We start from the raw sequence: 17,920 nt of genomic DNA on the forward strand, positions 1-17,920 counted from the left end.
TGCTCTTGTTATAGAGTTCCTCGAATTCAAAGTATGCCTCAATGACGTCAGACCTGACCTGGGAATGTTTCGGATTAGGTAGATACCTACTTAGGAATTTGTTAATTCGGGAAGGTTTTTAATTTCGTACGTTCATAATGGGGGAAAACAGTCGCATCCTCTCTGGGAGTCCCGCGAGCCGAAAGAGAACGACATCGTTCCACGTGGTTAAGCGCCTGTCCATCGACAACCCGGAATTTTCCATCGATTTGGTGCGTTCTCAACGTTCGACGGACAGAATTTCCTTGGGATTTTCGTCATCTACGGTCAAACGTTAAATTCCCAGGGCTGCCATTGGCCAGAACTCCGGCTCGCCCGTTCGAACCAACCAATCGGGCGACGGTTCCGAGTTTCCGATTCGCACTTTGACGAGCCGCGCACGTGACGCGCGTACGGGCCGCTTCGTCGGAAAAAAACACTCATTCGAACCACCGAACGTGTCCGATCAGGCGCGTTCGTTTCCGTCTGTCCACAGCGTGTTCCGGACGACCGTGCCTACGAGACATTCCTGTCGCAATTCGCTCGAAAATCGCAACAATTCATCTGAAATAATTTGCAATTAAGAATCTTCATAAATTCGCGATAAAAGACCATAATTATTAGGAGGTAGGCGAGTTCTGCGGGAGAATCTATTGTTCGGCCAAGTAAAGCCACACAAGAATCGTATATGGGCACATCAGAGACCATTAATTAAATTTTATCGATAAAAGGAGTTTTGCCAAAAAATATCGATGAATTCGCTTCGTTGACCTCAAATTGAACGTCTGCAAAACGGCTCAAATAACTCGTATTTTCTTTGGTAAATGCAAAAACTGCCTTAATCGACCTAAAAATCGGAACAATGTGGCGAAAAAGCCTGCTGGTAACATGTAATTTCTTCGCAGCCGTAATTTCATATTAAAAGAATATAATTTGCCGTTCGGAGAGACATTATTACCTTTAATGGAGATATTTTGCTTAATGAATAGGATGGTAAATTTTTATAGCTTTTTTGCGCAAAAGCTTCGCAACGGGTGGTCCTGTGCCGATGCGCGAGCAACTTTCAATTTAAATAATTAAAAAAGAATAAATCAAACGCCCAGTTTGTTGCTTGTCCAAACCAAACACAAACTCATTTCCATAAAGAAAAAAATAACGGAGGATTCGGGTCCGAGAGGCGCCCCTAAGAAGACGGGCGTTGATTGAGCGGTCTCCGAGTTAAGCCGGCGTGTTGGGGACGAGACACGATCCACCCCGACAAATCTCCTTTGATTTTCAACCACCATTTGTTCCCCTTGCAGATATACCAAATAGGCTACGTAATACTGAAAGCCGGCAACTCACCGAGGCCGAGCTGTTGGGTCCTGGAGCGGTCTCTGGACGGGGAGCGCTTCGAGCCGTGGCAGTACTTCGCCAGTACCGAAAAGGAGTGTCTGGATCGCTTTGGGATCGCCGCGACCAACAAGGGGAAACCGCGGTATTTCACCGATACCGACGTGATTTGCACCACGTTCTTTTCGAAGCTCATGCCCCTGGAAAACGGAGAGGTAACGGAACGTTTTTCTGCCCACTACGTAAGAGAGATAAATTCGTTGCCTTCCCCAAGTACATGTAGTAAAACCCAATAAAACCTTCAATAGAGACCTAATAGACTATTATACTGCAAATTAAATAACCTCATCTACGGTCGGCCAATATGAATTACTCGCCGGAAAAACTCAATTTCCTCTCACAGCTGATTCGATTATTTCGACCCATATTTGAATGTTTTGATTTACGACCCCAGAGCATTCAGATCTAAAGCATACTGTTTCAGAATTTTAATTTGAATATGTACAAACTCGATAGGCCTGGTGAAATTTAAAAAGAGCATCCCACGGGGGGTCTCGGTTAAGGCCCATGCCATACGCTTAATTGGATATAATCATGATTTAGGCCAGCGCCAAGACGAACAAATTAATTTAATGCGTATAACGATAGATCTGTTAACGGTGCGTTTCATGAAAGTTATCATATGGCAACCGATACGTAAGTTTATTATTTACTTAAAAGTACCGCTTCCGCGGTTCCTAATGGAAGGACTTTCTGCGTTTTAGATTCACGTCTCCTTAATCCAGGGCCGTCCAGGGGCCGAAGAAACCAGTCCGGAACTTCTGGAGTTCACGAAAGCTCGATACGTGAGATTTAAGTTCATGGGCTTGCGAGGAAACTCGGAACCGGTGCCCAGCTGGTTGAGCCAAGACAGGCACAAGTGGAAGAAGTTGTTTTACTCCATTAAAGACATAGCAATTGGGGGTCAGTGCGTCTGCAACGGTCACGCGGAAAATTGCAGACATAACGTGGCGAGCGGGGTAAGTGCAAGTAGACGAGGAAATTGTTTATACAGAGCGACGGCTCGTACGATTGTTGAACGATTAAATGATGAACGTTGCGCCGGCCGCCGTGCGAAATCGTTCGATCAATCTTTTGTGTTTTTTCGCGTGAGACGCAAATATCTCGACAAAATGGCGAATTGATTTTGCGCGTGACACTTCGACTTGAAAATTAACCAGTCTAGAATGTCTTCAAAATTGGATTCCTCCACTGTTTTCAATCGCCACTTCACCTTATATTGGTTTTATTGCATCGGCAAGTGCGCCCAGAACATTCCCTATTCCCCAGATAATGATCGAGTCTTAATGAAATTCCTCCTCTTTCAATTAAAATTCATATTTTCTGAATGCCTGAGTAATATCTACTCGAAAGACGCATTATCCGTCAATTAAATGAAAAAGTACCCGGCCGGGAAGTTTGAAAGATATTTTCTAATGGATTTTCGTCGATAATAATTAGTTTTTCCTATTATAGCCGGAGAAAATGTTTTCGGCTCAATTAGCCGTCCGGTTTTAAGTTTATATAAAAAGGCATTCAGACGAATTGAACTCCCGGAAATATCCTCTATAATCCCTCATTTATTTAAATGAATTCGCGCGATAAGGGCGATCAATAAAAGCGTCTTGCTTAGGTCTTGGCCACTCTTCAGACAGTCCATATATGGCCCATATAAATAGCTCCAATGCGGTCACGTTTTTCCCAGAAATGCGCCTTCAGTACTTATTTGGATTTATCCGATACTTATCGTGTGGGAATCTTTTATCTCCCAGCTACGCTTTAGGGCGAATTCCTGCTCATTTAAAAATCCATAGCATCCGGAATGCGAATGTCAACATCACACGTGCGGCCCCAACTGCGAAAAGTGCTGTCCCATGTTCAACCAACGTCAGTGGTATCCCGGATCGTCCAGAGACGCCCAGCAGTGCGTGCCGTGCAACTGTCACGGACATGCGCAGAACTGTAGATATGAGGAGGAAGTGGACAGAGCCGCACTGAGTTTGGGAGTCAATGGGACGTATCAAGGAGGAGGCGTCTGTGAAAATTGCGCGGTGAGATATAGCTGTAACATATACTTAAATTCGCAATGAAGAGGAGCTGCCTTCGCTGAGAAGCATTAGGACTGAACAACCAATGGTCATTTGACGGACTATTATGCCGGTTCTAATAAAGGCTCTTCGGTGGCTCTTTTGTAGGGATATCGATCTATTGTATTTTTTATGAGAAGGACGTATGAACAATATATTACTTGCTGAATAAGCCGATCAGATGCGCCGCTAGAGTGTCTGAATAATTATTGTTTTCTAGTATGAAAAATAATAAATTATATATTAAAGTCGCGGAAACATCACCGTCACGCTCTCTGAATGAAATTGTATCAACGAAAAACGATGCCTTTTGTCGCTTTTCAGGACTTTACAACGGGCATAAACTGCGAAAAGTGTCTCACCGGATTCTTCCGCCCTCCAGGAGTATTACCAGAAGACCCGCGGCCCTGTATGAAATGCGAGTGCAGTGTAGTAGGCACAACTGAAGACGTCTGCATACAGGTTAGTCTTAAAATAAATCCTATTTTTTGTAAATTTACGAAATCTATCGTTTTTTCGTTAGTACGGTCCTTCTGCAGGAACCTGTAAATGCAAATCCGGGTACTCAGGTTCCAAGTGCGACTCTTGCGCCACTGGATTTCGCGGCTACCCCAGTTGCGAGTCGTGCCCTTGTGATTTGAAGGGTGTAGTTCCGAGCAACTATTGTGAAGAGCAGTGCTTCTGTAAGGTACTCTGTGATGTTTCATTTTACTGCACTTTCTTTTACTAATTAAAATTTCTAGGCCAACGTCGAGGGCGAATATTGCGACAGATGCAAACCCGGTCACTTCGGACTGTCTCTGGACCATCCTGATGGTTGTTTACCATGTTTCTGTTCGGGGATTACCAGCGTGTGTGAATTGGCTTTGGTTAAATCCAAAACCGTAAATATTTAAAAAAAAGTTTATATCTGATAATTACGTTAGTACGTTATAGATTCAAACCCTTGAAAACTGGCTGATAACCGACTTAAAAGTCAGCAATTTCATAACCCCAGTCACTAGCCCTACTAGTGTCTTCTCTGTGGGTAATTACGAACTGCCGGGGGTTGAAAACCTGTACTGGTTAGCACCCAAAGAGTATCTAGGAAATAAACTGGAAACGTATGGGTCTATACTTGTTTTCAACGTTCAGTGGGTTGTGATGCGGGGCGATACAAGTGGAGAACCCACAGTAGGTCCCGATATCATCATCGTAGGTTCTAATGGAGTCCAATTAGGCAAGTGTTTTTACGTTGATTGTAATATACAACTCATTTTGATATTCCAGGATATGGAGACAATATTTATAGCTCTCAAAAAATGACCTTCGAGATCAAGTTTAGCGAAATTAACTGGTACGTTATACCCAATGAGATCAAGGATATAACAATAAGGATGTTGAAGAGCGATTACAATAATGGGCCAGTCAGTAGGGAATTGTTTTTAAGCGTGATTTCTGACTTAAAATATATGTTGCTTCGAGGTGAGTTTTGCAGGAAGAAAAACCCATAATCGAATTGAGACTTACAGGAACCTTTCATACCGATCAAATTGAGGCCCTGCTTGAAAACGCAATAATGAGTTACGGAAATGAGGATTCTAATTATGAAAAAGGGAGCGTTGAGAAGTGTTCTTGTCCCTCGGGTTAATATCATAAGAGAAGACAAACGCAATATTACCATTATATAAGGAATTTTATTTCAGGCTACAGTGGATTATCATGTGAAAACTGTTCTTTTGGTTATGTAAGGATTACGAGCAACACATCTTCAATCAAAGATAAAAGTTTTTGCGGAAAATGTGACTGTAATGGCCATTCTGAGACGTGCAATGCTGTTACAGGTAAGATAACCAGAAAAATTATGTCTCACCATTATGTCAAGAATCTTGAAAATTCTTCTTGACATAATGGTGAAAGTATTTTAATTAATTTCACAACAATTTTAGGTGAATGTTTTTGCGAACATAACACAATAGGGGAAAAATGCGAACGATGCGTGGCAGGCTATTACGGCAACCCTCTCAGGGGCACCCCTGATGATTGCAAGAAGTGCGCCTGTCCCCTGGAAAACCCCGAAAATAATTTCAGCCCCGGTTGTCAATTGGACTATTTCAACCTCAATAACGAGGGTGGCTATGTTTGCACCCAGTGCCCCAATCCCGGGTACACCGGCGATCATTGCGAAATGTACATAATATAGGTAATTTAAATTCTTGAAAAATTTTTCTTTCATTTAATGTTTCAGATGCGATGACGGTTATTTTGGAGATCCTACGGAGGTGGGGAACAGCTGTCGAGTGTGCGACTGCAATGGGGGTCCTTGCGATAGGAAAACAGGGCAATGTTTGGCCTGTAAGGGCAACACCGAAGGTGAATATAAGAAAGTTTGTTTTCATGTAGGTGAATGGAATTTGTACAGGTTGGAAATGCGATAAATGTAAGCCGGACCATTACGGGGAACCTGCAAGTTCGAACTGCAAGGCCTGCGAATGTGATCCCATTGGGTCTGAAAATCGGCAATGTGATAATAGTACCGGACAGTGTCTTTGCAAGGAAAAGTTTGTTGGGCGGACTTGCGATCGTTGTGAGGTATGAGTTTCTCCTATCTGATATCTATCTATATATCTGTATATGTATATGTATACGTATATACATTCTCGTTACATATCTAACCCTGTCCGTCTAAATACTGTTTATGTTTAGTTTTTGAACATTATGTTTAACGACAAGCATAATTTGCGTTTATAGGGTGTCAGTGTGAAAAGTCACAGCCATAGCATTTGATCCAAGTGCGTTCGTCAAGCTCACCTTGTTTATCTTGTTTGTAAGATTGGTTGTATGAAATAAAACGTCTGTTATGGAATTTGGATTCACAAGTATCAGAAATGTCGGAGACGTATATACATGTGTAGTATATTGCTTTATAAAGTGCGAGTTTTCTAAAATTATATTTAGACGCATTGGTTCGTCTCTTTTTAAGTTGACTTCTGCCTACAACAATAATAATGCTTTTAAGACACACATCGGGGAGCACAAGATTATGTGCTAGTCAAGACATGCCTTGTTCAGAATATTTTTTCGATGTTAGAGAGTGGATATATATATTACGAAAATATGGATTTGGTTCAAGATAAAGGCCTAATAAAATAAAGACAGTAATTCAAGAGAATATTTTGCCAAAGAGAGATTCCCCGCGCCTCGCTCTACTTTTGGTTTAAATGGTATCGTTGTACCTCCTCTGGCATTATTGATAATGTGGCCATATTTGCAAATGTGCCACTACTCTGTATAGGTTGATGTCTGTCCCAGTTTGACGTTAATTTCCATGAAAACGTAACAATAAATGTCATTACGATCTATGTAATTGTGAGTAAACTATTTTTAATTGTCTCCACTTTATTTTCAGGCCGGATTCGGCAACGTCTCAGCCCTATGTCCACCATGCTCGTGTGACACCATAGGCTCCAAATCGGGCCTCTGTGATCCCCACACCGGAATCTGCGACTGTCTGCCTGGAGTGGACGGTTTCCGGTGTGATACCTGCCAAAACCTGCACTGGGGCTTTTCAGCCGTTGGTTGTAAAGGTAAGTAAACTCACGGATTTTCCAGAGAAGATATTTATGATAGGCCCTAATCATCGTTAGTTTGGAATCGATGAAGGTTGAAAACGTAGGAGTGTCAACAAGTCCCTATCATATACTTTCGCTCGTCAGTGATTAACATGCAATCCGCCAATTTGTGGCTGGTGCACGTTGCGCCTCTTCTAAACCCACACGCGATATCAATCTTAAAGCTTTGCACGTGTGGGCTCATTCATCGAAGAAGTATTTCTTTCGTATACAGGGTGTGTGCGTTAAGTCGCTTATTGCGTGATTTGCTAAATCCTAGAAAAGAAAAGCAAACAGTTCGCTTGCCAAATGCGAATGTTTCATACATTAGGCTTCAGACGACTTGGTTGTAGACTGTTACGATCACGTAAAGCTCTCAATACAGCTTTTAGATATTTAAATATTTGTGCAGCACAAGAATAACAGATCAATTATTTAGGAAGCGGTGGCCTATTTTGATGGTTTCTGCCAGCTGCGGTCCGATAGTACCACACTATAAAAGATATCAATGATCTAGCCGGAAAAATATAGTTATTTACGTCATGAACCTTAAAATATAATGTTAGTCTTGTTAATACTCATGATTCGACTAAAACTGCGACGATAAATGCTTAATTAGTTATTTTACAATTCGAATTCCGTAAATTATAACGAGGATTTCGATTTTTTCCTTGGAGTGGACCTCATGTCTGTTATAGTAGATTCAAACGTTAGTAACAACCTATTGTTCGTCTTGTAGGTGCACCGTTCGTGAGAATTTTCCAGATATTTGCCTCTGTATTCGAAACCGTTCGTTTCTGGCCCCTGCAACTTTATTGGATAATCGACCATTTGGAACCAAGCCGTTCTCCACGCATCCCAATTGCTTACTTATTTGGTGTCGCAATGTGCCACGAATAAAAATTCTTCACGGAATTCTGCAATTACCCGGAACAGCCCATTGGGCACATCTTGAAGGCATTGCGCCATGAGAATTTCTCAAAAAGTGTTCGCCTGTATGCTCTCGCATCTCTCATGGCATCTTCCAAGTATTGGCATCGTGTGAAAAAAAGTCATCACGATTTCAAACACATATTTGACAAAGTTCCAATTCGAACTGCTGCGCTAAGGAACTGAAGGTAAAAGGAGATCCGTGGCCGTGTTTAATATCTCTAAAGCTCTATTGGCCTGTTTGATAAGCTACGTCGCAGCCTTCTGAAAGGAACTTTTGACCATCCGGATTATTGGACTGCCCCGCAGTGCGGCGTGTAGTTCAGATCTGGCATACATAGTTCTTATCGAATCAGCGCGATAAGTGCCAGTTAATTTCAATTGCTTTTCATACACCTTTAACCGGGATAATAAACCAGGATATGTTGTAAATTTATTTATGCTGGCAACGGTGAATAAGGTTTATCTTTCCGTCATCTTTTTAAACCTAGAAAAAAGAGTAAAATCCACTGCGAAAGCGAACTTCAAGCAAAATACTTCTGTGAGCGTTTATTATTGTTTTTGTTACATGGAAAATAAACAGGAACCTCTTGCCTTTAGAGATTAAAAGGAATTATGGCAGCCCGTTTACACAGCAAATTGGGCCATGTCTATTTTGGAAAAGAGGATTTTGGTGGAACTATGCGAGAACGGCAGTTTTTAAACTCAGAAACGGGCAGAACTCGATTGGAGTTTCGCCATCACGAGGAGGGAAAATTATTGTTTTCGTCGATACCGATCGCTCAACTTATCAATTTTCGTTCTTTTTCTAGCACGAAAAATAGGGGCGAACGTCAAGGACTTACCTCCGCATCTCGAACTCCATAGAATCCGAAGAGAACCTACTGAAACGAACTGCTAACCGACAAGGTCGACACGGCAAAATTCGTCGGCCCCTTTGAGGGCCTGCATATGGATGACGTCATACCCGAAATACACAAAACGAACGCGTTTCGACGGGCTGTAGCACCGGCAATTCGAGGAAAATACGTTTTCCGGGGGTACACAGGGCAAAAAAATGCCTTTTAAAGTAATTACAATGCGACCCCTTGCAATTGGGAGTTGGAGCGATATTCGCCGATGAAAAATGAAAAAAGAGAAAGCACGCAAAATCCGGCATTGTTCCCTCGGCGTCCCTGAAATAATATAAAAATAATTTAATGAAAAACTAAGGGGGTGCAAAGCGCCATGAAAACGGGCGCAGGTCGGCAAAATTTCAAAGAGAAAATGAAAATTTATCGAATTTAAAAGTCTCCATTTTGAATTTAAAGCCCCGAAAATAGCACCGTGGCACTACACAACGTTGCGACGCCATTGTCCGCACTACGATGATGGGACGGCGCTAGCTGTCAAATTGCGCCCGGCGTTGCCGTAGGTCGCACGTTTTCTGCCACTCCAAGACTAAAATCGATCACGTTTTTTCGGCGTCTTTATGCGGACAACTGGACCGACATTTTTCTGACCACGATTCGACCGAAATTCGTAACATTTCTCTTTTATTGGCCAATCAATGAGGTAATTCGCGGGGATTTCGCCCAAGACATTTAACAGTGATTGAAATCTCAATTCGCAATTTGATGCATATAATTGTAAGCGATTTGCGTCGAGAAGCGGAGAAATCAAAATGATTATTATCGGGAGCGTTAACGAGCGTCCGTTTTTGTGTTCATGAATATTTACTCTCTTGTTAAAGTTTGTTTTTTTTTTAAATTTTACAGGCTTTTATGGCACTGATAGCGAGGAATTTTTCCGTCTAAAAATACCTTACCCCAGTTTTAAAAATATTTTACCTTTATTATGTCGTTAACGTGAGCATATTTCTCACAATACGCGGTGACTTTTTAATTAGTCGCAGCATAGTAAAATGCTGGAATGCTTTTGATGGCTTTAGTAGGAAACACTAAATTAGCCGTAATAAAAAAGACATTTTTTATATCTTTCCAGGACGAAATTCAAACACTTTTAGTAACATCGGAACCCATTTCGAAACAATTTCTTCTCGAAGCACCACAGGCGTCCGTGGGCTGGTGGCTTGCAATAAGTGCTCAGGTGCCTTCTTTTTTTAAACATTCAAGTGGTTTCATCGAAATCTGTTTAGAACGATTGACCGCCACGAAAATAGACGTCCCCTGATGGATATTGGGTCTTATACTCGAAGATTTTATGGCCCCAGACTGGTGAACTAATGGCGAGCTTTCGGACAGTAATTGGGAATTTAACATTCACTCTTGGCTATCTCTCAAATCCGTAATAAAACCACCACAGAACTAAAAGGTTTTGTTCGCGGTGCGAATGCCAATTGCCGGTTTTATTGGTTTGATTGAGTGCAGCTGAAGCGGCGAATGCTGCCGGAGAAACAACTATAATTCCGTAAAAGCTCATATTTCTGATTTTCCTAAAGCTACACCAATAAACTTTCTTCCACGAATTTACATGTGGAATTACACGTTTACAGTTAATGCCGGTAACACGAGGCTCGTGCAATGTGTTTGATCAAAACACATAAAATTCTAATATATTTTATTCCGGTCATCTTTATGCAAATGGAACAATTAAATTATAATGTGACAAATGGCCCGGCATTAAATCAGGCTCTAATGGCGTTCCGACGTAGTTCCAGACCTGTAGTTACACAGATTTTACCGTAATAATAAACATTCAGCGGATCCGTACCATATTTAGCGCCGGAATGGGCGAACGTGAGGAGAGATGACTCCTTTCATTAAGCGCAGATTTGTTTTCGTTTATCAAAGGTTCGGCTTAAACACATCAGAGAAATTCGCTTGAAAGCACGGTCCTGATATGTCAAACAGTAACTACTGAAACCTGAGGATGATATGCGTGCGGTCCTATTTCAGGACAACACGCAATTAGGCTAACTAATCAAAAACGCGAATCACCCCCCAAAGTGGCGTTAAAGGGCGCCTTCGCCATTTTAAGCTTCGAACGTGGGCAGTGCGGAAAGTGGTGCGACGAACGTGAGGTAAGTGAAAAGGCGAAAGTTTGCGAACGAATCTGTTCTGCCTCCATTGGTCCCAGTCGGCCTCACGGGTAGTTGGCGAACGAAATCCAGCGTGGTCGGAAGGTAGGTTTTTCCGAATCGAAGTTGGGAACGATGCGCCAACCGGCTCATCGCAACCATTAAGCAAACGGGGGAGTTTCGAAAACATTTGACGATCGTTGGTTGAGGCGATCGTGCGCGCCTGCCCAACCCTGCGACCCCCCCGACCGAATTTTCACTTGTGGCGCAAGGCAGAAGAACAAGTTCGCTTCATGATTGTAAAAGGTCACGAATTAGCCCGTAGATGTGCGCGTTTTGAAGAGCTCTCAATTCGATGGTGGTTATCTTGAGCGTCTATCATCCTGAGTATCATTTCACTTTTTATGCCAGAGTTAGGACTGGGACGCTGCGAACTTGCCCTACGCCTTCGAGGGTAGTCCCAGAAGCACCCTCCCTGACACGTAGATGGCGATCGTTCGGTAGAACTTCCTCACATTACTGAGACCTAACCTTGAAAAGCTTCGTTCTTGGAGCCGTTTTGGCAAGGAATTTTTTGACCATTGGTCATCGATACGTGATTCAGTGCCTTCACACGTCTTAGTTTGTCCAACACCAAACCGGAGTTGGATTCTACTCTGGAGGACTCTGGTCCTGCGTTAAAACTATGAAATATTCGGTGGCAGAGTTTACACGCGGACGTACGAGCTGCCAAGACGACGCTCGCAATGGTCGACCCGATGACACTCCAGATCTGGCCGCTCCAGATATTGCGGTGAAAATACACAAAACTGCACTAGAAGATTCCAAAAAGTACTGTAAATCGCATCTTGACCGAAAAATTGGACACGAGGAGGCTGCCCGCGAGGTGAACAAAAATAGCGCAGGGAGTACGCTTCGGGGCAGTGCTTGGCCGAGTATCGCGGCAATAAAGTCGAGTTTTTGCGTCGGTCCAGGGTTTAATGACCATGGACTTAGGCCCGCCATTTCGCACCTGAGACGAAAGGGCGGCCAGAACGCCGGACTCGAATGGGGGAACGGGCCCCAAAGGAGGAGAAAACCGCTCCATCTGCGGGAAAGGTGATGGAGTCGATTTTTTAGGAGAAACGTGGAAAAGTTGTTAACGACCATGTTTCTGAACAAAAAACAATAAACGGGGGATATTATGCAAATTTATTGTGGCGTTTAAGCGACGAAATTAGGAAAAAGCGACCGCATTTGGCGAAAAAGAAAGTGTTGATTCATCAGGACAACGCACGAGTCAACACTTCCATCGTCGCGACGGCCGAAATTAATCAACTGCGTTTCGAGCTTTGTCCTCACCCACCCCATTAACCAGATTTAGCCCTCTCGGATTACTTTCTATTTCCAAATTTGATAAGCCGGCTCGGCGGAGAGAGATCCGCTAATAATGAAGAAGTCGAGTCCGAGTTCGACGCCTCTTTTGAAAATTTCGGAGCTTTCTGCTGTAAACAGGGTACGGCAGCCGTAGAGCGTCGCTGGCGAAAGTGTGTCAATCTCAAAGGAGAACATGTTGAGCAATAATGTTACATTTTCCACATTTTTTTTCTCTTTAAGTGTTAGGTCGGATATTTCCAGCACTATTCTCCTAATTTTGTCCCCGTGCAAACGCCTGCATGAAATCCCCGCAATTTATGCTTTTCGTAAACTCAAATCGCGTTTCATACAGAGATTCCATTAGGACGTTATTTCGGACATCAAGTAATAGCAACGATTAACGCACACGTCCAAAACGAGCTGGGGATGAAGCTTGTCCGGGGAGTCTCGCTGCATGCACAGTCACCCACAAAGCGCCGCACTGCCATCTACCAGGTTGATAGAGAAATGATTTGGTTCTTCAACCCTTAACATGCCACTCAACTGGCAACGCACTTTACTGATCAGAACAGAAATCGTTCGAATCGATACGCTTTTGCCTACGTGAAACAGGCTTACTTAAACTGGAAGCATAGAAGAATTCCGAAGTCCGAGAGGCGCCGAAGGCGTTTTCGGCATCCTCTTGGTTTCTGAAGCATTTGTCGCGGAGGAAGTGGTCGAGGCGCTTGAAAAAACGGTAGTCGATAGGTGAAAGGTCTGGAGAGTACGGCGGACGAGGCAAAGTCTCATGGCCACGGTCACTCAATTTCTGTAGACCCTTTCCGTTGGCCAATGCCGGGGAGATGCGCCATAGTCATCGATTCGCTGCCGATACCTCCCTGCTGCGATGGATCGGACCGCGGCAGCTGACCACCGCACACGCTTCCCATGACCTCCCTTTGGTGCAAATGTGGTTCCGGGAAGTGCTGTGGAGCTCGCTCGTGGTCCGACTATTGGGCTGGACGTCGACGGTCGTGGTAGAGGACACGTCACGCCACGGGCAAGAAACGGGTCATTTTCGTTGGGCAGAACGAGCGACGATTTCTCTCTGGTTTTCGTTCAGTTCGTGCCACATGGACCCATTTGTCGAGCTTTTTCGTTCTTCCTAGCCGTTGCAGATGGTCTAGGACTGTCGGATGAGTTATGCCCAGTGCCTCCGCAAGCTCTCTGACAGTTCTACGGGGGTCCGTGTTTCGACGGCATCACAACTGATGAAGACCCATTCGAAGCTATTAAATTGGAGCGGGAAAATGATCACCGGCAGAACATGTGTGAGGCACATTGATTCCCCGACAAATCCATATGGACTTCTACTGCAGAGCAAATGATTTTCTGCAAAATACTAACGCAAATGGCTCGTTTCCGCACTTGTGCGGTTGCACTTCGTTGTCAATCGGTTTGCTGAGACGTCTATTACTTCGCCGCTGTGCATGTGACTTCGCAGCAGTTATTCTCGAGAAATGTCGGATCCGGTTTAACGCTCGTCAAAACTCTGCGATGCCGGTCAAAAATGAATTACACCGATAATTCGTGTTTTTGTATTTATCTCTTGCATGCTCCCAAACTCTCGTGGAGCGCCCTGTATCTCGGTCGCCTTTCGCATCGGCAACATCGCACGATGACGACACCAGCAAAAATTTTCATGAATATCACGAGTCCCGCCGTCCCTAAACACCCGAACGCGTGCTCCCCGTACATTCAGCCAATTCGCAATTTCGCATAACGTTATTCCGCCTCTGGTTTTGGTTTCTTCTTGGTTCTTCCGCCGCAGCACTTTTCCCGACCAAAACCTTCTCTCTCGTATTGAATTACCCGGAAGTGAAATTCAGGCCTCAAAACCGAGCCAGAGAGAGCGCCATAAAGCACCACCTGAGAGTACCTCTCTTCTCCTGCATCAGGCAGCAGGAGATAACAGACAGCAATGTCGGAGCGCGGCACGCGCTCAGTCGCATCAAACGAGCGGGTGCGTGAGTACCTCGTGCATTCGTCGGGTTCTTAATGCGCGCTGATTCCGATAAAACCATATCGCGAATGTCGTGTTCGCTAGTTTGAAGTATTCCGTGACTGGTCTAGTGACATTCAAGTGATTCAGTTTCGGTAATTGAGGAGGTTCAGACGGATTTAGGGCACCTTCTTTCGAGAAGATCGTTCGCTGCGTGACGAGGCCGGGGGGAGGAGGGCCACTTTTAAGGGTTGAAGTTCGAAAGGTGGGCTGAGACACTGGGCAAGTTTCCTCCCGGTGGGCGACGGGGCGAGTTTTGGTTTTTGGCCGAAATTCGAGCGTAAGCGCGGGCACGACGGCTTTCGAAAGTATTTTTAATTGCACTTGAGCTACGTGGCCCGCTCAAAAATGTACTTGATACGAAACGAAAACGTTCCTGAATGTAGAATAATTGTAGTGCGGCAACAGCGCGCCATTCCCTTCGGGATGACGCGCGAGCTGTCATAATGTCGGCGACGTTGCCGCGCTCCGAGCTGCTGCCAGTCGGTTCCAAATTGCGTAGTCACCGGGAGGCTTCTTGAGGAAAATGATAGAATTCGGTCGCGCATTACGCGGATCAAACGACGGTTTTAAACGTCAAAAATCGGAGGAAACTGAGCAGAAAAAAACGAACTTCCTTAGGAGTCGCGGAGAATTTTGCAACTGCCCTTTAAAGCCGCATTTGCGACATGGGCATAATTTGACAGCTAGGAAGTACCCGATGCCTGCTCGAATTTGGGGAAATTCCGTTGAAATTGCCTTATAACTTGGCAATATCCGCCAGGTTTTCCACGAATTTTGACGGGCGCGAGCACTGTCAGCTCTGCACCGACAATCCCTATTAAATTACGCACCTGAGCTGTCATTATGCCCGCGACGCGGCCTTATTTGACGTTTCCACGTTAGACGTGTATTTTGACGCCTGTCATTCTCGCATTGTTTCTCCGCCCGGATGTTTATTTTCGGCGTTAATTTTTGTCAAACTTCGCGGCGGGTTATAACGGATGAAATCCCAAATCCACGTCGAAAAATTGACCTTTAGCGACCACAGGAGGACGCCGTCCGGCGCTTGAACGTGGCAAGAATGCACTTTTCCCGAGGAAGGAGGATCGACCGAGTTCAAGGAAAATCGCGTAATTTTCAATTTAATCGCTCAAATCCTAAACGCTCCAAATGGGCGTGGCAAAAACGCACCCAAACGGTTTTTGGAAATTCATATGTTTGATCATTCGCAAAATTAACCATCTAACGTAGTCGTGTAGTCCAATGGTACCCATAAACCGCAAACTTATGTATATCGCGGAAGATCTAGATTAAAGGGAATTTCGAGCCGAAACGTTTACACGGTCGTAATGCGTTGCAATTCCGAATGGGAAATAAAATAAAACTCGTTTTTAGGCAGAAATCAAATCTCGAAGAGCGCAATTTTGAAATTACCGAGAACTGAAGGTGGGAATTATGGAGGTTACAAGGCGGAAATTCTCTGCTTAAAGGAAATCTAAATATTTTTCTGAAACTTGTCAAAGTTGTTAAACGTTGGAGGTAAATGTAGTCACCTTGCAACATGGCGCCGATAGCTCTCAAATCTCGTTAAGTGCGTTGTGCTTGGCCTTGCTTAAAGGATAATTTGGACTAAATTCGATAACGTTTACTTGCGCGCGCAGTAATGCGCCCCAATAGGAAAGGCAATCGAATCACGTTTAAATAGAAATTCGGAAAAAATTCAAAGAACTAAGCCTGGAAACGAGTAACTGTGAGGCAACACGGTTGGAGAAAGCGAGTCGGTGGGTTTGACCAAAAACTCGCGATCTGAGTCAAATCGATCGCAAAATATCGAAGAAAAATTCAAAGATTTTTCAAAAACGCTTTCAAAATTGAGATTTGCGAAATTAAAAGTGTGAGCCAACCTAATCGGGTCTCTCTGGGGCGTCGATAAAGCCGCATCTGCGTGCGTGCATTGTTTGCAGCGGGGCTACGCCCGTTGTAAATGAAAATCGAGGAAATTCGGAAAAGTGAAATCGGAGGAAAATCGCGAAATAACGGGTAGAAACGCTACCAAACAAACGCGGTCACTCGCCAATGTTCGTACAGCGTGTCCCTAAACTACCTAGCTGGATTTCAGGGCGTGGTCCTACACATCGGACGCCACCGAAAATGTCGGGTAGAAAATTTCGAAGATTTTGTCCACTTTGGGGGAATTTCATTTTTCGATTTTTAAGGACTTGCAGGGTTTTGTACTCTAAATGTCCCCGTGCCCCCCTTCCCGTTGCCGCTACAAAAATTCCTGGAAGGGCGCTTAAATTTAGCATTTCAAAGTACCATCGTGGGTTCATCTTGCCTCCACCTTGCTGACCTTTTGGAGGCCTGAACGCGAAGCTTTTCTTTTCCGTGGTCGAATCCTCGACTCGTCCATTGCTCCAAAAGATTCCCCATATTGCACCATTTCGCAGGCACACGTGCCACCGAGTGCCTTTCCACCATGGTGCCGCTTCTTGAGTTCGCCTCACTCTTGAGAGAGCGGGGGCGGCATCAGTCATCGGAAACCACTTGCACAGAGGAAAACCGCGTTTACGAAGAATTCGGGTTCCGTTAAGACGTTTGGGTACGACGGTGACGTGGACACAGTCGAAAAACTTGACCAAAATGTACGCGCAGGTTACATCCGAATAAGTGAGGGGAGAGGCGAGATCGGTCGCACCGTCCGGATCTTTGGAGGTGCAGGTCGTGTTTGCGCCAGTAAACGGGACATTTTGAACAATATTTATAGTTCATACAGTTTTGTTTGGAATGTTCTTCGATCCTTGCACAGACGGCCTTTCTTCGTGCAAATCCGATGACTTCCACGTTCCTCACGCCTTTAGAAGTGAGGTGAGCTCGAGAAACGGCGGCACTTTTGGACCAACGGACGGTTGGAAAATTAACGAAAAAAAAAAACGATTAAAAAGTCTTACTTTCCGGACTTCGAAACGGCAGCGAAGTGCAACTTTGCACGCAGTTGTTGTTTAAAAAAAGGGAATTCAAGAGGAAAAATGGCGGTACTTCAATAGCGGCAATACGAAGGAAGATGTTGGGGCATTTAGACCGCGAAGCGCAAGTCCCCAAGAAACAAAAAAATGAAATTCCCTCAGGGGGGACAGAGTTTCTCGAAATTTTCAAATTTTCGGTGGCATTTCGCCGGTACGACCGCCTCGTGAAGTTTGGCTCGATGGTACGGAGACGCCCTGTACTGCCATCGGCCTAGATCGGGGGACAACTTCGAGCGCCACTTTGCGCTCTAGTTCGAAATGGAAAATCGAAAAAAATTAAGAACGACATTTTTCCAATTTCATTGGTGCCCCGAATGCGACAAGAACGCAATAGAACGGTCTCCAAAGGCGAAGTTCCTCGCACCACAAACGTCCGAGTCCACGGTAGTCGGTCTCACTACGTCACAGCTGTTGCGAGCAGCGTCCAGTGAGGGGTAGTTCAGCTGGAATGCTTGCCGTGAGCTCCAACTCGAAATTGCAGATACAGAAAAGAAAGTATGGTC

The 17,920-nt window shown here is 44.5% G+C and overlaps 1 protein-coding gene across 1 annotated transcript in view; it reads left to right on the forward strand.

Moving 5' to 3' along the window:
- Positions 1-17,920, forward strand: part of wb (wing blister) — a 76,926-nt gene that overhangs the window by 30,760 nt on the left and 28,246 nt on the right. The window contains exons 4-17 of the mRNA XM_066299887.1: positions 1,320-1,565; positions 2,115-2,369; positions 3,204-3,440; positions 3,801-3,938; positions 4,000-4,164; positions 4,220-4,360; positions 4,413-4,695; positions 4,746-4,940; positions 4,988-5,101; positions 5,162-5,299; positions 5,405-5,645; positions 5,704-5,828; positions 5,878-6,047; positions 6,865-7,042. Coding sequence (XP_066155984.1) covers positions 1,320-1,565; positions 2,115-2,369; positions 3,204-3,440; positions 3,801-3,938; positions 4,000-4,164; positions 4,220-4,360; positions 4,413-4,695; positions 4,746-4,940; positions 4,988-5,101; positions 5,162-5,299; positions 5,405-5,645; positions 5,704-5,828; positions 5,878-6,047; positions 6,865-7,042 — 2,626 coding nt within the window. The remainder of the gene's footprint in view (positions 1-1,319; positions 1,566-2,114; positions 2,370-3,203; positions 3,441-3,800; positions 3,939-3,999; positions 4,165-4,219; positions 4,361-4,412; positions 4,696-4,745; positions 4,941-4,987; positions 5,102-5,161; positions 5,300-5,404; positions 5,646-5,703; positions 5,829-5,877; positions 6,048-6,864; positions 7,043-17,920) is intronic.

The sequence above is a fragment of the Euwallacea fornicatus genome, chromosome 35 (genome assembly GCF_040115645.1).
Source record: "Euwallacea fornicatus isolate EFF26 chromosome 35, ASM4011564v1, whole genome shotgun sequence".
Lineage (NCBI taxonomy): Eukaryota > Metazoa > Arthropoda > Insecta > Coleoptera > Curculionidae > Euwallacea > Euwallacea fornicatus.